At 43.9% G+C, this 19792-nt stretch overlaps 1 protein-coding gene across 4 annotated transcripts in view; it reads left to right on the forward strand.

Moving 5' to 3' along the window:
• LOC106556430 (solute carrier family 2, facilitated glucose transporter member 12) overlaps nucleotides 1–18382 on the forward strand; it is a 38003-nt gene extending 19621 nt beyond the window's left edge. For 3 of the 4 annotated variants that reach the window (XM_087718455.1, XM_087718452.1, XM_087718453.1), the window contains 4 exons: nucleotides 6742–8073; nucleotides 12951–13073; nucleotides 13864–13996; nucleotides 18024–18382. In XM_087718455.1, the coding sequence (XP_087574581.1) occupies nucleotides 6750–8073; nucleotides 12951–13073; nucleotides 13864–13996; nucleotides 18024–18129 (1686 nt within the window). In that variant the 5' untranslated portion in view covers nucleotides 6742–6749 and the 3' untranslated portion in view covers nucleotides 18130–18382. Of the gene's footprint in view, nucleotides 1–5000; nucleotides 5020–6741; nucleotides 8074–12950; nucleotides 13074–13863; nucleotides 13997–18023 lie in introns of those variants that run through there. The other variant, XM_087718456.1, reaches the window with a different exon arrangement.
• Nucleotides 18383–19792: the final 1410 nt, after the last annotated feature.

The following is a 19792-nucleotide window of genomic DNA, read 5'->3' on the forward strand; positions in this document are numbered from 1 at the left end:
CTCTCGAGCCGTAGTCTCTAATGTGGCATTCCGGCGCTTGCTGTGGCTCCACCATTGGCAGGTTGATGTCAAGTCCAAGTGGCACCTTGCATCCACGCCCTTCAAGGGCGGTGCCTTGTTTGGGTCTGTGCTGGATCCCATCTTCATTGAGACTAGGGATAAGCGTAAGGTTCTTCCTTCCACCGGGGGCCAGGCCCATAGAAGACAACAGCCTTACAATAGGCGACAGCCCTTTCGGGCTGGGGACTCTGGATTTGCCCCTGCTCCCTATGTTCCCCACTACAACAGGGGTTTCTCCCAGTCACAGGATCGCGGCCAGGATCGTGCGGCCGCCAGGGATAGGGGTCGCCAGCAGAATCAGGCGCAGCCCCAGACTAGGAGGCAGTTTCATAGAGCTGGAAACCGGTCCATTCGGAGGTACCGGTGACTCGCAGGGGGAGGAAGCCATAGGGGGGATGGCGGGCCATCCTAGATTTGAAAAGGCTCAATCGGTACATCAAATACCAAAAATTCAAAATGCAATCTCTCAAAAGCATACTGGCCTCCATCCGCCAGGGTGACATGATGACATCAGTCGATATCAAGGAGGCGTACCTCCACGTGCCCATACATCCGGCACATCGGCATTTCCTACGCTTCCAGTTCAATGGCCGTCACTTTCAATACCGGGCCTTACCCTTTGGCCTCTCATCGGCCCCGCACATGATCACGAAACTCCTAGCAGTCGTAGCGGCATCACTTCGCTTGGTTCCAATACGAGTGAATTGTTATTTGGACGACATCTTGGTCCTGTCCTCGTCCTCGAACCAGGCCCTACGAGATCTGCAAATCACGATGGACTCGCTGCACAGTCACGGGTGGGTTCTCAACCTTCCCAAGAGCCACCTGCAGCTGACCACCTCGCTGCTCCACCAGGGAACCATCATAGACTCAGTGTCTTGCAAGGTCTCTCTCTCTCCAGAGAGGCGGCAAAGCATCCAGCACCTGACCACTCAGGTTATGTCCCAAAGACTCTTGCCATTGGTGACGCTGTCCAAATTGCTGGGGAAAATGATATCTTGCATCAACGTGGTTGATGCGTGGTTCCCTGGGCCAGATTCCATGCACGCTCACTGCAATGGTTCCTGCTCCCCTTCCAGAGGGCACACACCAGCCACTCCCAATCCAAGGTTCGGCTCCCACACAAGCCTTTCATGTCCCTTCGCTGGTGGACGTCCTCCAAACTCCTGCAGGGGTGCTGTCAGCTCCTCTCCATTTAGATAATTAGGAAAGAAAGACCACAAGACTCCATGCGTGGAAATCAAGTGTACTTTTACTAATTATAAATGATTAAAGGCATAGCGAAGCGAAATCTGAATATTTAGGCGCGAAAGCGATTGATATATAGAATAGCCCATTCCCCTCCCCTTGGCATCACAGTTACAGTCCAATCATAATTCTCCCAAGTGTCAGGTGCGAGATAACTTCAAAAGGCATCACGAAGATGGAATGTCGGTGCCGTTAGTCCTGGCGGGAAACTCCCACGCATGCGTAGTCCGATCAGCCGGTGAACTCCAGAACCTTCCTCCAGCACAATGAGTAACCCCTCCCAAATACCATGCCCTCCCTCCCCGTTTCATGGCAGCCGAAGCAACAGCAAAGCAGAGGCTGACAGGTGCCCCTTCAAGGAACTGGACCGCATCCAGATTACAATGGAAGCCAGCCTGTTTGGATGGGGGGGGGCACGCCCTGGACCGTGTAGCTCAGGGGCGCTGGTCGAATCAGGAACTGTCGAACAGCATAAATTGGCTAGAACTACATGCCATCCGCCTAGCCCTCCTCGAGTTTCGGGACATTGTCTCACACAACCACGTGTTGGTCTTAACCGACAACGTTGCCTCCAAGGCCCATGTCAACCGCCAAGGGGGCACCCACTCCAAGGCCCTGATGCTGGAGGCGGAGAAGTTACATCGCTGGGCGGAGACCAAGCTCTTGTCCATCCGGGCGGAGCACATTTCAGGTGTGGCCAACACACAGGCAGACTGGCTGAGCAGAGCGGAGTGGCAACTTCACCCCGACCTCTTCCGGGAACTCTCTCGCCGGTTCGGCCGTCCCGAGGTAGATCTGTTTGCGCAACCACACAACACACAACTTCCGAGGTTTTACGCCAGGTACCAGGTCCCCGGAGCAGAGAGGGTGGATGCTCTATGCAGTCCTTGGCCAGCCGGCCTCCTTTATGCCTTTCCCCCTCCCGATTCTTCCGTCGGTCATCCAGAAGATTCTGACAGAACAGGCGGAGGTGCTGTTGGTTGCGCCGATGTGGTCCAGACGTCCCTGGTACGCAGACCTCATGCACCTGTCGGTCTCGCGGCCGTGGAGGATTCCAGACGACCAGATCCAGCTCAACCAGGGGGCTCTCATCCATCCGAACCCCCAGCTCCTGCAGTTAGCCGTGTGGCACGTGAGTGGACTATTCTGACTGGCCTTCACTATTCGAGTCAGGTGATTGATACTATCCAGGCGGCCCGACGTCCATCCACTACTCATATTTATGAGGCCACCTGGCAGGCCTTCTGTAGGTGGTGCCGTTGTACCGGGGCTGACCCTATCATGGCTTCGGTGCCACAGGTCTTGGACTTCTTACAATCAGGACTTAATAAGGGCCTCGCGCCTAACACACTCCATCGGCAAGTCACAGCATTATCCACGGTGGTGGGAGGCGGCCAGGGCCGTTCCTTGTCCCAGCATTCATGGGTCAAGGCTTTCCTGAAGGGTGTGACGAACTTGAGACCTCCGACAGTCCACCGTTATCCTACCTGGGACTTGACCTTGGTGCTCAGGGCTCTCACGTCTGCCCCGTTCGAGTCTATCTGATCCTTCGGCTGCTGATGTTTAAGACTGTGTTTCTGGTGGCCATTACATCGGCCAAGAGGGTTTTGGAGTTGGCAGCGCTGTCTGTGCGTGCGGATCTCTGCATATTCCATCCTAACAGAGTAGTCCTCCGTTTGGACCCTTCCTTCCTTCCGAAGGTCAATATGTTGTTCCACAGGGCTCAGGAGCTCGTCCTTCCGGACTTTTGCCCGCACCCTTCCCATCCCCAAGAGCGCCAGTGGCATCATTTGGATGTTCGTAGGACCCTCCGACGTTATGTAAAGCGCACGGCCTTGTTCAGAAGATCGGAGGCGCTCTTTGTTTCCTTCCAGCCGTCGTCCATGGGACAGAAGGTGTCCTCCCACACCATCGGCCGATGGTTGAAGGTGTGCATCGCTTTGGCGTACGACAGTCAATCCCGACTGGTTCCCAGATGTATTACGCCTCATTCTACCAAAAGTGCGGCTACCACAGCGGCCTGGGCTATGCAAGCCTAGGTGGAGGAGATCTGCAGGGCAGCTACTTGGGCGTCACCCTCGCCATTTATTAGACACTACAAAGTTGACGTATATGCCTCGGCTGAGGCCTCCTTTGGGTGGAGAGTGTTGCAAAGGGTTCTTTCGTCTGCGGAGGATCCTGACCAGCCTAGCTCCCGCCATGGGACTTAATTGCTTTGGCATGTCCCATGATTGGATTCCCCAAGCAGCACACAGGAGAACGACCGTTGACTTACCTGAACGGTCCTTCTATGTGTGCTGCGAGGGGAATCCAAACCCGCCCGCAGTTTTGGCTGGCCAGGGCTTCTCCTTGAATATGACTTATGACTAACCTTGACTTTTGCCTGACTGGACTTTCTCTGGACGTGACTTAATACCTGCGTGGCTGTGGCCATGAGTGACATTGACATGCATCTTTCAACGACTGACTTCGTGCAAAACTGATCCGATCCAGTCTGAGGAGGCGTGGTCAAGATTTGCATACTCAGTCTCTAGGCTAATGGACAAAGTTAACCCATGATTGGATTCCCCTCGCAGCACACATAGAAGGACCGTTCAGGTAAGTCAACGGTCGTTCTCTCTCTCCTCCTTAATGATGAATATAATGACGTGTAACTGTTTCTGGGCCCATTGTTTAACAAAAGTTAAACAATGCAATTAATGGAACATGCATTCTAGTCCTTGGAAAGACCAACCTAAGGTGGATATTAAAATGTGTCTTTCAACCTATGCCCAGCTAGCATGGTTAAATAGAATTTTATTTTATTTTATTCAGAGTTTCTTCTTTAAAATCAGAAACTAAAGTAATGTCTAATATACAAGATAAGTGGACTGTCAGCAAACCTAGGAGGAAAAAAAGGTAAATCATAAACAGTACAAACCTCAGGCCACATGGTTAAGCAGGTTCATAAGACTTACAAGGCAGTCTGCTTGAGCTAAACTTTACACACACACATACTAGATAGATAGATACTGTAGATAGATCGACAGACAGACAGATAGATATAGTCATACTATAGATATAAATACAAGACCAGCATATATATTTGTGTGTGTGTGTGTGTGTGTGTGTGTGTGTGTGTGTGTGTGTGTGTGTGTGTAGATTTTCATGGGTACAGGTATGCAGGTCTTGGCGTATTCGGATCTTTTCCTGTGTAAGATTGAGAGTATCTTGGCGACATTTCGACGAGGTCCCATTCGTCATCTTCAGGTTGGTGCCTTCGGCTTAGTGCTTATATGAGCAAAGCGTGATCGGAGCTGCCATCTTTCTATAAGTATTCGTGAGGGGGTGTGGAGTGCTGGCTTTGTTGCTGTAGGCAAATTGGTTGGCTGTGTTGTAACATCTTGATTAGTTGATGGAGTTGATGTTTGCAGATTAATCGGCTGTTTCATAACATCCTGTGTGGCTGAGGTACTTCGCTGTGTGCCTATTGTTCTTTTGTGTTGTAACGACCTGGGTAATGGGCTGTGTGATGACATCCTGCGCTCTATTGTAGTGATATCCTGAGTCCTGTGCTGCAACCTCCTGGGGGGTTGGCTGCATTGTAACATCCTGAGCCTTTGCATTGTAACCTCCTGAGTTCTGTGATGTAATGTCCTGAGCAAATGGCTGAAGTGTAACATCCTGGACTTTGGCTTGGCTCCGAGTTTGCGGTCTTGCCATGTGCTCATGGTGAGTGTCAGTTTGTTTTGTGGGGGGGTTGGAGGGGGTACAGCAGTTGGTGATGCCGCCGTGGTTTGGCTTCTGGATGGTGGTTGCATTTGGTCTATGGGATGGGTTTGGGTTTGAGTCTGGTGAGGATGATTGGTGGTTGCGTCCTGTGTTGTTCTGGGTCTGGTGTCGGTTTTCGTGGCTGGGACTCGTTTGTTGACTAAGGCTAGTTTCCAGATGTCTGGTAGGCAGGAGGTATCATCACATTTATTCATGTTGTGGGGATGTTTCTCTATTTCGATGGCTTCCATAATTATTCTCTTGTTGAAGTGTTCAGTTCTGGAGATTAATTTGGTTCTTTCAAAATCAATTTCATGTCCTGTTTCTTCAAGGTGCTAGAAGAGGGAGGAAGTGTTTTCTTCTTTTCTGACTGCGTTCTTGTGTTCTGCAATGTGTGCATTTATTCTCCTATTAGTTTGTCCAATGTATGTGGCTGGGCAGATTTTGCATGGTATTTCATAGACTCCTTGGTTTTCTAGCTGGATCGTGTCTTTGGGATCTTTTAAGATGTTGGCTATTTTTTGGTCAGTGCCGAAGGCTGTCTTGATATTGTGTTTGTGGAGAATTTTGCTGATTTTATCTGCGGTTGGTGTGTGGTTTTTTCTGGTAGATGGTGTGTCCTAGGGAGCCATTGGGTTTTTTGTAGATTAGGACGCCGAGAAAGGGAAGTTGGAGTCGCCCTCCTCCCTTACATCATAGGCACCACAGATAAAATCAGCAAAATTCTCCACAAACATAATATCAAGACAGCCTTTGGCAGGATGTTACGAAACAGCTGACTAATCTGCAAACATCAACTCCATCAACTAATTACCACACAGCCAACCAATCCACCTACAGCAACAAAGCCAGCACTCCACACATACACCAACCAATATTTATAGAAAGACGGCAGTTTCAATCACGCTTTGCTCACACAAGCATGAAGCCGAAGGCACCAGCCTGAAATAAATAGTATGGGAGATATTATCTGAACAGTTTAACATTGCATACCTCAATTGGAACTTCATGTGAATTCATGTAACCGTTTAGTAGTTCTAGTATAATTAATCTAGGTCCTTTCCTAAATCTTAAAATCCAAAGGATGAAAAAAGCTTGTTGAAAAACTTTTTAAAAGGAAGAAAAATAAAATAAAACAATTACTTTTCTAATAAAATGGTACTTTGATATTAGCTCCATTTCTCAGGTTTCCAGTTGTCCGTTATTCTGACCTCTCAAACATCCCCATGTTTTGGCACAAAAAAAAAATGATTATGGAGATCAAAGATGTTTTGTTGTGAATACTCCCTCTAGATACACCATTTCAACTCATAACCAGCACATTCTGTCATGGAATTTTTGTTGATGACAAGTAATACTGGATAGGACTCCATTCATCAGCAGACCCTGGTTCCATTCGGGATCCAGAAAACTCTGCAACAGTTTGACCATGATTAACCATTTCTCTATGAAGCGGTATATAAGTCTACTGCTATTGCTATTGCTATTGCTTTAGCTTAATTCTTAATTCTCTGGGCTCATATAGTATCTGGTTTTTGAAATAAAAGCAGTTAATCTATTCAAAACTCCTTTTATACAATTCTCCATTTTAACTGCTGGAGCATCGTAGAAAAGTATGGTTTCTAAGCTATATTTACTGATGTAACAAAACTAAATGATTTTTCTCATATCCTTTAATTCCAGGTTGTGGAATGCTCACTCTCCTGTCATCTGTCATTGCGGCCATCAGTGGGTTTTTGATGGGTTATGAGCTTGCAGTTATCTCTGGAGCTCTTCTTCAGCTAACTAGCATCCTAAGCCTTTCGTGCCGACAACAAGAAATAATTGTAAGCACAATTCTTATTGGTGCCTTGTTAGCTTCAATAACTGGTGGAATCCTGATAGACAAATATGGGAGGCGATTTACCATTATGTTGTCATCTGCTTTCCTAGTTGTGGGCAGTGTGATTCTGATCATTTTTGCCTCCTATGGACTACTTATAGTAGGACGGATTGTGATAGGGGTTTCTGTTTCTCTTTCTTCAACTGCAACATGTGTGTATATCGCAGAGATTGCCCCGCAGCACAGAAGAGGTCTGCTTGTGTCTTTAAATGAACTTATGATTGTTACGGGCATTCTTTTTGCCTACATTTCTAATTATGCTTTTGCTAATGTTTCTCATGGCTGGAAGTACATGTTCGGCCTTGTTATTCCACTGGGGGTTTTACAAATAGCTGCTTTATATTTTCTTCTGCCCAGTCCTCGTTTTCTGGTTATGAAAGGTTTTGATGAAGCTGCTAGTAAAGTACTTGGAAAACTCAGGGCAACTTCGGACACTACCGAAGAACTGACCATGATCAAATCTTCCTTGAAAGATGAACACCAATATCATTTTCTGGATTTGTTCCATTCCAAAGACAACATGAGAACACGGCTGCTGATAGGGGTTGGTCTCGTTTTTTTTGTACAAATAACTGGACAGCCCAACATCTTGTTTTACACATCCACTGTTTTGAAATCAGTTGGATTCCAGAGCAATGCAGCAGCTACTTTGGCCTCAACCGGGGTTGGAGTAGTTAAAGTGATCAGTACGATACCAGCTATTTTTTTTGTGGACCACTTAGGAAGCAAGACATTTCTCTGTATTGGCTCATCCCTCATGTCAGTGTCATTGATCACCTTAGGATTAGTGATGCAAAATATACATGTGAATGTCACCACTGTCTGTTTAAACCAATCTTTGGAAGAGATTCTGTCTCAAGGAGCAGGAACTGGGACCTTCACTAATGAAACTTTTAAGGAACGTTTTGCTGGCACGACTTTACCTATTAAAAGTTCCTCACAGTGGAAGGATGAAATTGCTGACCCCGAGTATCAGAACGGGACAACATTGGTGGGAGACCAAACATTTATCAGAATGCAAGCAGAATCCCAGGTTGCAGTTGAACCGGCCAAGGTGCAACCCTTTTTGAAATGGATCTCTTTGGCTAGCTTGCTGGTTTATGTTGCGGCTTTCTCCATAGGACTTGGACCAAGTAAGTATTACATATATTGCTTTCTCTCATATTTTGGTGTAGTGTTAAGATGCTTGGATTGAAGTCACTGATCAGGAACGTTTTACAATAAAAATTGTAAAGCAAAATCTTTGCTGATGTGCCAAGAGTATGTATGATATGTCTAAGACAGTGGTTCTCAACTTGTGATGCACATACACATACACACTGGGGGGGCAATATCACAGGGGGTCTGCAAAGGTTTGAAGAAATTTAATGATTTAAGTCTTGAGTTAAATCTTGGTGGTTTGTGGCCACAAAAGGTATTTAAAGGAGGTCAGTGGTGAACAAAAGATTGAGAACCACTGTTGCAGGAAATAGATTTGCTTGCAAGCAGTTGGATTCCCCAGATCAATGTTTCTCAGCCTTACTGGCTGGGGAATTCTGGGAGATGAAGTCACACCTCTTACAGTTGCCAAGGTTGGGAAACAATAGCAATAGCAGTAGACTTATATACCGCTTCATAGGCCTTTCAGGCCTCTCTAAGCGGTTTACAGAGAATCAGCATATTGCCCCCAACAATCTGGGTCCTCATTTTACCCACCTCGGAAGGATGGAAGGCTGAGTCAACCCTGAGCCGGTGAGATTTGAACCGCTGACCTGCTGATCTAGCAGTAGCCTGCAGTGCTGCATTTAACCACTGCGCCACCTTGGCTCTTCTGACCCAGACAAAAGATAATATAATTGCTGTCTGTGTCACATCTTGTTTGGCCCTCAGAAGCTTCTGCTAGTGTCTGTCTCATTAGTAAACAATACTTTTAGGTTGGAGGATACATTTTATAGTTTAAGAATATGGTTTGGCTGGTAACCATAGATCAATTTAAAGAATGGTTGCCGTTATGAACATAGCCATCCATTTATTTGAAAACAGGCTGGTGAGATCATATCCCATTATTTCCTCTAACTCCTGGAGGATGTGCTTAACCTCAATGTACCATTGCTTTTACTCAGATTAAGGGGATAAACTTCTAATCAGAGATTGGGTTGCAGCCATTTACCTTTTATTGGTTTCGGGCAGGCTATGTTGTGCCAAAGGCTTGGGTGGAAAAAAAAGCATTAAATGCTGTGCTTTATATAGCATTATTATATTTTTTATTTAAAACATCTTAACCAAAATAAATAGGATTTAGATAGGGCAGGGAACTTGGCTGACTTCAAGGAAGATCTCCTCAAGAATATTAATACTCCAGGGCATGTCACTATCTCCTAATCAAATCTACACTTCCTACCTTTGCATCACTGTGGAAACAAGGTGAAATGATACTGGTGGCTGGTGCACACATCATAGTTAGCCATTATGTGATCTACTTGAAAATAATGTGACACTAAGATATTGTGGTTTGTAGTTTAGAGTTTATGATTCAGGGTTATGTGTGAAGCCAACTAGGCTTTTAAAAAGACATCAAATGGTTTGTAATAGAAAGCTATTTTTGCCTTGTAAAAACCATGATAAACAAACGGGTGGCTCACCAGTTTTGTTCTTTTTTGTGTTACACAGAAAGTAAAAGGTATAAGAGGGTTTTTAAAATTGGTTTTGCATTCTTAAAAGTGATTAAATTAAATCCAGCAGCTCCTTGCTGCTTTCTATTTTAGGCTAGGTTATTCTAAATTACCGTATTTTTCAGACTATAAGATGCACCTTTTTTCCTCAAAAAAGAGGCTGAAAATCTGGGTGCATCTTATACACTGAATACCACATTTTTTGCCTCACGAATCCCTGCCCCTTCACCAAAATGGCTGTGCATACCCTTATGGAGGCTTTAGAGAGCTCCTGGGGGCTGGAGAGGGCAGAAATGAGCAAAAAACGGGCCGTTTTTGCTCCCCCCCAGCCCCCAGCAGCACTTTATAAGCCTCCATAAGTCTATGCATGCAATTTTTTTGACAAAAAATAGGTCCGTTTTAACAAAAAATGAGCTGTTTTTTGCTCATTTTTGCCCCCCACTCTCCAGGACCACTCTGAAAGCTCCCCCCCAAGGCTATTCATGCCTTTTTTAAAAAAAGGAAACGGGCCCGTTTTTGTGAAAAATGGACTGTTTGGGGGAGGTTTGCAGAGTGGAAAAACTTTTTTTTTCCTTTTGGAAAGCTCTTTAACTTATTGATGAGAATTACATTGATCAAGTGCTGTGCCAGCAGAAACAAAGTCTTAGGTGCTGCAGATGGTCAGCAATTTTCTTTCTCCAGCACATGGATAAATACACCTGGAAACATCTATCTATCTACCTACTCTCTCTCTCCCTACCTATCTACTGTATTTCTCTCTCTATCCCTCTATCTAGCTATCTACCTCTCTGCTCTCTCTCTCTCCCTATCTACTGTATTTCTCTTTCTATTTGTCTCGCTCTATCCCTCTACCTATCTACCTACCTACACACACACTCTCTCTCCCCCTACCTCCCTCCTGTATTTCTCTCTCTCTCTCTCCCTCTAGCCACCCAGAGTCCCAAGGGAGTGGGGGGCATACAAATCTTAGTAAAGTAAAGTAAAGTACCTACCTGCCCACCTACTCTCTCACTCTCCCTACCCATTTTCTCTATTTCTCTCTTTCTATTTTTCTCTCTATCCTTCTACCTACCTACCTATACTCTCTCTCTCTTTCCCTACCTACCTACTGTATTTCTCTATATATATTTCTCTCTCTCCCTCTCTCTCTCTCTCTCTCTTCCTTTATCTACCTACCTACCTACCTACCTACCTACCTACCTACCTACCTAACTACTCTCTCTCTCTCTCCCTACCTACCTTCTGTATTTCTCTATCTTTCTTTCCCTCCCTCTATCCCTCTATCTACCTACCTACTTTAAAAAAAAAGCCTCTTCAAAACCTTGGTGCATCTTATACTCCGGTGGGTCTTATACTCTGAAAAAATACAGTATTAGCAGCTAACGAATGCATACATCAATACTCTCAAAAATGAACAATTCCCTTTGTTCCTCCGGGATTGGGCAGCCTATAAATCCATTAAATACAAATATAATACAATACAATTTTGGCCTTTGTGGCTGAGATTTCCTAAGATCTCAAGAAACCTTTTGCTTCATTATCTTTGGATTCCATTGTAGTATTTCAGCGCATCAGGTGGAATGAAAACTTAAAATGTCTGTCTGTTCTTTCTTCAGAGCCTTCAGCTGATTAGATGTAATGAATAGGATAGCTTGAATATCCAACATTGATTAAACCCTTCCTTTCACTTTTAAAATAAATTCTACTTTGAGAAATGCCTGAATCACAATTATTAATAAAGCTATTAATGAGAAAGAAACAGTCTCTGTCTCCAAGGAAGGCTGCTGAAAACCAAACAAGAACAGGCTTGCCCTGTTCTGAATAATAGATGTGAAAAAGTGTGTTAACATAAACTTTGCTGCTTTAGTATGTTATTTTGGTAGGATTACTCGCTTCAAATGCTCAGTGACCAGGATGGAGCATTGTTATATTCTAGTTTCTTTTCATAATATTGCCTCATTCCAAACTAAAGACGTACTTGAATTTCTAGAAACCTGGACTATGCTTGAGGCTACCGCATGGATCCTCTTGTTTTTCATGTTCCCTCTTTGTGCAAGGGAACTTTTCCCCAGAGCAGAGCAAGGAACAGGATGGGAGTAAGTGAACTGATCTTGCTGCCTTCTGAAGATTGAGATCTTTATCCTATGTTCTTAAGGCCCGACCAATGAACCCAAGCAAATCAGAACTCTAAAACTTGATTTCTTCTCACATTTCCTGTTTATTGAATACATCATATCAGCACAACTTCAATGGAAAACCAATTCTAAATCTTTCCCACAGTTTCAGTATAATTAAACTAGGAAATAACCCCATCCCCAGATATCACAGGTCATGTTGGCCAATTTGGTCAATTGGTGGGCTCTCTAGGCACTCCTTCCCAACCTTATCGGTTGCCAGTAAAGTTTAACCTTGGTTCTCATAAGAAAGCTCTTTGTTGTGTCTAGTAAAGCTTTCCAACCATCTTCCCCACTTCCCCCCTCTGTGTGACAACGGCGGAACATGAAAGATGGCTGTGACTAGGTTTGTTCGAAGTTAACACGATGCCATTTAGGAGCTTAACTTAAAGGTAGATAATTTTGTGATATTACTGTTCCTCAGTTAAGGAAAATTAGATAATGATGATTTCAACAACATCTGGAGGACTACTTGAATACCATTGGCATTGACAAAATCACCATCATTTGCAGAAGGCAGCTTTACTTGGAACAGCTTGTATCCTAATTTAAATATTAATAAACAGCAATATCTACCTATCCTGGTCCTTGGGAAGGACTTGCTAGGCAGAATAAAATACCAAATCCAGTCTAAATATCTGGCTGGCTATGTGACCAACCATAATTTATTCAATTTGTTATGTCCATCTCATCCGAGTGACTCTGGGTGACTCAAAGCAGATAAAAACAGTGGAAATGGGGAGGAGGGTAGTCATTTAATTTTTATAAGAGGACATGGTAGCTCAGTGGCTAAGACACTGAGCTTTTCAATCAGAAAGGTCGGCGGTTCGAGTCCCTAGCACCGCGTAATGGAGTAAGCTCCCATTACTTGTCCCAGCTTCTGCCAACCTAGCAGTTCGAAAGTATGTAAAAATGCAAGTAGAAAAATAGGAACCACCTTTGGTGGGAAGGTAACAGTGTTCTGTGCACATCTGGCGTTTAGTCATGCCAGCCACATGACCATGGAGATGTCTTCAGACAGCGCTGGCTCTTCAGCTTTGAAACGGAGATGGGCACCGCCCCCTAGATTCGGGAATGACTAGCACATATGTGCGAGGGGAACCTTTACCTTTACCTATGAAGTATAAATCAGGGTAGAAGAGTGTGAAACTTGACTAGTTAATTGATTTTGTTTTTTGATTTCAGTGTCGTGGTTGGTATTAAGTGAAATATTTCCTGGAGGGATCAGAGGAAGAGCAATTGCTTTCACATCAAGCATCAACTGGGGGGTTAATCTCCTTATCTCATCAACGTTTTTGACTGTAACAAGTAAGTTTGCTGCCTTTTTCTCCTCTTGGTGTAGTCCAATGGTAGTCAACCTGGTCCCTACCGCCCACTAGTGGGCATTCCAGCTTTCATGGTGGGCCGTAGCTGTAACTCTGCTTTATAAATTTTATAAAGTAAAGTTATTTCCCTACTTTATAAATCACCATTACTGTGGAACCAGTGGACGGTTAGAAAATTTTACTACTAATAGAGATATAAAAGTGTGTGGTAGGTATAAAAAGGTTGACTACCCCTGATGTAGTCCTTTAAAAATAAGTTGAATTGATGCATATTTGAGCAGAATTCCAGAAATCTGGGAAAGTCCAAACATTTGTTGATGCTTCATTACTAGAGGTTTCAACAAAGTGTGGACAACCATTTGTCTGAGATAGTATGAGGATTCCTGCTCTAGGCAGGGAGTTGGACTAGAGGACTTCTGTAGACAGAAGGATATTTTTAGTATTATATGACAAAAATCACTCTTAGAATGAAAGTAAAGTAAAAGAGAAAATAGTCATTACTTGTTATGTCCAAGGAAATGACAACTGAGTAGTATATTTCACAATATCCTTTCTAGTATCTGCTATAAGGTTTTGTTTTGTAAGCTAGTAATTTCTATTTGTTGAAAATAAAACATATTTGTCATTTTTCAATGTTGAACTGGTTTTGTAGTTGCTGTTACTCTGTGTATTAAGATTTGTATGTTATAGCAAATCTTGGGTAACCTGAGATTGTTCGTCCAAGAATATGGGTCCTTAAAGTATCTGAGTCAAACAATTTTTATTCTTTTTAGACCTACTTGGCTTACCCTGGATATGTTACATTTATGCCCTGATGAGCCTAGCATCATTAGCTTTCGTCATTATCTGTATACCAGAGACAAAAGGATATTCTTTAGAACAAATATCCATGGAACTGGCAAAACAGTAAGTACAAAGCAATGTGCACATATATTGTAGTTGTTTATATACAAGTGTATTACAGGTAGTCCTCGACTTACAATCACAACTGACCCCAAAATTTCATTTGTTAAGTGAGTTTGCCCATTTTACGACCTTTCTTGCCCACAGTTGTTAAGTGAATCACCATAGTTGTTAAATTAGTCAAACTGTTGCTAAGTGAATCTAGCTTCCCCATTGACTTTGCTTGTCAGAAGGTCACAAAAGGAGATCACGTGGCCCCAGGTTATTGCAACCATCATAAATAGGGATGCTACAAGGGTCGTAATTGTGAAAACTGGTGGTAAGTCACTTTTTTCAGTGCTGTTGTAATTTTGAACAGTCACTAAATAAACTCTTGTAAGCCGAAGACTGCCTGTACTATAATTAAAGATTTATTTGACTCCAGGGGAAAAAAGTCACTACACATCCCTCTGGATTTATAACACTTAAAGTTACAGATAGTGATGGATGTAGGCTTGAACACCATAATTTTATGCTTTGATGATTCTCTGAAATGGAGAACAGCTGATGTTTAGTGCAGCGGCCCCCAACCTTTTGGGCACCAGGGACCGGTTCTATGAAGAGAGATTTTTCCACAGAGGGGACGTGGTTTCATGTGCTGCCTGCATCCCACAAATAGGGCTGCGCTTGTTTGAGCTACCCAGTTTCTGGTATGCTGCAGCCTGATGCCAATATACGGTTCGGGGATTGGGGAGCCCTGATCTAGTGGACAAGTGGTGACATATTATGCAGTAATAGAAAATAATGTCAGACTATGAGTGAATAGAATTGCCAGCTACCACCACAAGTTATGCAAGCATGCCATCACTGCCCCGATTTCCAAACCTGGGAGTTCTCCATTGTGGCTATAACTTTTCTGTCCACATTTGGCCTTTTAAAACAATATGAGAGGCTGTGACATTCAAGTAGGCCTCTTTGAAAACCTCTTTTGAAACTGGACATATGTCTTAATAGCAGCATTGATGCAAAGGTGTTGTTGTTGTTGTTGTTGTTTCTGCTGCTATTTTTGATTGATTGTTTTTAGATTTATAGTTTTAACATTTATAGAAAGTAGGATTGTGTGAGACACTCTTAATTTCTTTCAACAGGGCATGTTATATTGTGGAGACAGCATATCAGATAGCATGCGTCCGGGATGGCAAACCTATGGCACACGTGCCACAGGTGGCACGCAGAGCCATTTGTCAGGGCACGCAAGGCGCGCATTGGCCAACTGTGTTCAGCCTTTTTTAAAGCCATTTTTCGTCCTCCTCAGGCTCCAGTGGCTTTATAGGAGCCTGGGGAGGGTGAAAACAGTCTGCCCCGCCCCGGTGGCCCTCCAGAGGTTTCAGGAGCTTGTCCTGAAGCCTTCGGAGCGCAAAAAATTGGTCCTCCCCAGGAAGTCTCCTGAAGATCCCTGAAGGCTCCAGAGGACTAAAAACGGCCCTATGAGCAAACTGGGAAGTCCGTTCCTGAATTTCCGGTTTGCCCGTAGGTCCGGTTTTTTACACTCCGGGGGAAGCTCCTGAAGCCTCTGGGGGGCGGGCGGGGGAGGCTCTTTTCACCCTCCTCAGGCTCTTTGAAAGCCACTGGAGCCTGAGGAGGGTGAAAAAAAGCATGCAAAAATGGGGGGGGGAGCATCTGTCATGCACACATGCACGCTGGGGTGGGGTCACGCATTGCATTATGGGTATGACACGCCCATGCACGACCCCCCTGCGCTCCCCCTGTTTATGACACGCGAGCCAAAAAAAGGTTCACCATCGCCGGCATAGGTCATTTTGTTTGCAGGAAGCCTATTTCAATACTTTCAGAAAACTGCTGTAGACACAATCTTCAGTGTTTGAAAATTATGTGTACAGAAGCTTCAATTGGAAGTGTCAGAAAAGACACTGTTGCTAATATCAGTATGATAGCTTTAATTTAAACTGGGAAGCTAGAGAAATAACAGCTGCAGTGGTGTGAATAGTCCTGCTTCAAGCAAGAAATGTAAGCACTGAACTTCAAGAATTTGATGCCCTTCATCAGCCTATGTGTGCTGTGTAATGGCAGTGTGTCCCTTGCAAAAACTTAAATACAAAGTCTTCAAGTGTTTAAAAGGAGTAGAGAGCAAACGGTTTTATGTTAGTCAAGCAGAGCATACGTGAATACCTATACTAGCTATTTTGGAATTTACTTGCATAGATAAAAATGACTTTTTAGATCTTCTATTTAAAATCTTAAGTATTCTGTACAAAGATGGTGCTGACTAGATGTTTGGGAAATTGAAATACCCAATATTTAGAGTGTACCAGCTTGAGGAAAACTGTTAGGTATACAGTATATCAGTATTCTTTTGAAAAGGAATTGTGTGCTATGCTTATCATGACAGAAATAGCCCATTTAATAACTTCTGACCTGCTGACATAGCATGGGAAAGGACAAAAAGCAAAGCTAATCCCAACTGCTACCCAACATTTTTGGATCAGTGCACCTCTGGGATTTTGAAAGCCTATTTGCACTTCTACAAAATAGTTGGTCACACCCACCATGGCCCATATGCCAAAAAGCAAGCAAAACTGTAGCCACACATTGTTTTATTTTCTAGGAATTCTTCTGAGATATACGGGCAGTTCAGAAACCTTAATGGAAATAAAGTATTGCTGGAAATAGATTCCTGATGGGTTGGTCCATTCTAGTTCCTATTGATTTTTTTTTTAATATAGAAGAGTCTTAAATAAAATCAGATAGGACAGAGCGTTTGGTAATATGTAAAGGTACATTTTTCCATCCAAGTTGGAACTCAGGATCTCAAGGCAAAGCTTCCCAAACTGGAAGCTGCGAGTGGTGTGTGTGTGTGTGTGTGTGTGTGTGTGTGTGTGTGTGAGTGAGTGAGACGCTCGCACTCTGGCTGGACCAGACTATGTATGGGACCTCTGCTGGGTTCCTCTTCTTTGAATTCATACCAGCAGCTTTTGCAAGATCTGAACCTGCTGTTGACCACTGCTCAAGGCAACATACCAGAGTCTTCATCTCTCTCCTCTTTCAGGAACAGAATGGGACAACTTGCCATAGCCAACTTGCTGCGGGCAACCCACCATGTCTAACTTGCCATGGCCAACTCTCCATGGGACAACTCGACGTGGGACAAATTAACAATTGTATTTTATTATTTTAATTAAATAAATAAAAATTTAATTTTGTCATTCCCATTTCATTCTGTCCCTCCTTTTGCACCCTTTCTTTAATGATTCTATTCCACCATTTATTTGACTCTTGTCCTTTAGTGAGTTGTCCTGCAGCGAGTTGGCCATGGCAAGATGTACTGCAATGAGTTGGCCGTGGCAAGTGGGCCATGGCAAGTTAGCCGCGGTGAGTTTGTCATAGACCCTTCAGGGATATCTTTTCCTGGATTTGATGCTGGATCTTGGTAGTGAATGTGCGTATTTACTCCAGGCAGCCTGGGCATTGAACCTCTGGCAGAAAACAGTTTTGCAATGGGGAGCCAGTTTGACATCCCCTAGGACTGTGATGGCGAACCTATGGCACATGTGCCACAGGTGGCATATGGAGTCATATCTGCCGGCAGGCGAGCCATCAGCTCCAGCATGCATGCGTGCACCAGCCAGCTGATTTTTGGCCTTCTGGAGGGCCGGGGGAATTCTCGCCCTCCCCAGGCTTCAGGAAAGGGCATGCATGCGTGGGTGGGGAGATCCACCCGCACATATGCAGGGGACGCACCACATGCACAGGGGGGCAGGGCACATTGCATTGTGGGTATGGGCACACGTCCGCGCGCTATCACACGCACACGGATAATTTTGGCACGTGTTTACAAAAAGGTTCACCATCACTGCCCTAGGAAAAAGCTGCTTTGGAACAGAGAGAAGGTAAGACTGTAAAGGAGCATCATACATATTCATTAAGAATTTTAGAGGGTCATAATACCCCATAGTTTGAGGATCTGTGTGTTTAGGAGTGAATGCTGAACCTTATGTTAAAGATTGTGCTGAAAATGTTTCCTTTTTTTCAGAAAGCACGCCAAGAATCCTTTTTGTTGGATGGGCCAGCGGCAAAACCAACTGATTGGCTCAGCTATAGAACTTTCCAATAAAGACGCCAATGAACAGTTCTTCTAGACAGAAGCAGAGGCAGGGGCTTGAATCACTAAGACCAGAAGAGTACAAGATGGTAGAATTTATGGAAATCCTGCTGCTACATCTGAATGATTTAGCGCCTTACTCTAAATTAGCTTTCTCTGATTTTTATTGTAGAGGACTTTTTTGGTCAGTGAACATTACAAAATAATGAATTTGCACATTTTCAACACAGAACTGTCAAACTGTAAGGATATTTCTATGGAAATAAATAAATAAAAAGCCATGAACGTGATATAGCCAATTATACAAACATGAGAAATTTGTGCAAACTTCTCTTTAAGAGAGTAAAACATTTTAGACATGCTCAGCAGATCTGTGCAACTGTAGTCATCCTTTCTAGGCCTTTTAGCCAAGCTCTTTAAAAGGAAGGCCACTGACTTGCTTCATGCTAAGTCACAAATACACAAACTGCATCACAGATAATACTCCGGTTATGTCTGCCTGTTCAGCAATCAAAGTTATGATGCAGTCATGAAATTCATTTTTTTTTCTACCAGTTCTATGGGTGTGGCTTGGTGGACATGGCAGGGGAAGGATACTGCAAAATCTCCATTCCAACCCCACTCTGGGGCCAGCTAGAGATGGTATTTGCTGGTACTCAAAATTTCCGCTATCGGTTCTCCAGAACCTGCTGAATTTCACCCGAACTGGTGACTGGGATGAAGTTGTGGCTGTTGCAGCATTTTTGTAGTCACGTAATCATGATTTGGGTCCTTGGCAACCAGCTTGCAGTTAAATTAGTTGCAGCATCTTGCAGTCACATGATTGCCATTTGTAACTTTTTCTGTCTGCTAATTACAAGGAAAATCAGTGGGGAAACTGGCAGGGAAAACCACAAATTGCTCCCACAGCCATACTCTGCAGCACCTGCCCGTGGCACCTTCCTACCCTCCTGTGCCTGCCTGGGACACCCACCTGCCAATGCTCAGTACTGTCTGCCCATGGTACATATCCATCTGTAGCTCTCACCTGCTTGCCTCTTCTGTTGTAATCATGTGAGATCCTTGTTTAATAACCTGTGTCATTCTGGGGTTAAGACAGAAGTTGGGACTGCAGGGATTGCCATTACCTAGCAATGCAGCCACATGACTTCACACTTTGACATTACTAGTGACAGAAATTCCAGTCCCATTGAGTTATCATAACCTGAGGACTACCTGCTTGGCAATCTATAATGGCTGCCTAAGAAAATCTACCCTAAGGTCATTAAATCTGGGCAAATGGTAAGATCTGGATATAGGAAGCTGTGGTTAAATTTGAATATAGTATTCAATTGTGGTTTAGAGTTACTTGCACGGGTTTATCTGAAAACTTCCCTTTCTCCCTGGAGATGGGGAAAAATATGATCTGTGGTGCAAATTAAACATTTTTCTTTTTTTTTTCAAGTGGTACTGACCTTAAGTTATGACTTCTTTTTTAAAGCAAAGAGTTATATATATTTTAAAGCATACCAGTATTCAAAGCCAGATGGTTTAAATCATGTTTTGTTGTGATTTGTCTGTTGTAGAACTAAAAAACAAATTACAGCACAGGGCAACCAAAATGAGAAAGGCTCCTGAGTGATTCCCCTTAGAGAAAGTGGAAACTTTTTACTGTGTCTTAATATAAAGACAAGTAAGGATAGAAATCATGATGGATGTTG

The sequence above is a fragment of the Thamnophis sirtalis genome, unplaced genomic scaffold (assembly GCF_051295495.1).
Source record: "Thamnophis sirtalis isolate CommonGarterSnake01/CBP01778 unplaced genomic scaffold, rThaSir2_p1.2 scaffold_6, whole genome shotgun sequence".
NCBI classification, from domain to species: domain Eukaryota; kingdom Metazoa; phylum Chordata; class Lepidosauria; order Squamata; family Natricidae; genus Thamnophis; species Thamnophis sirtalis.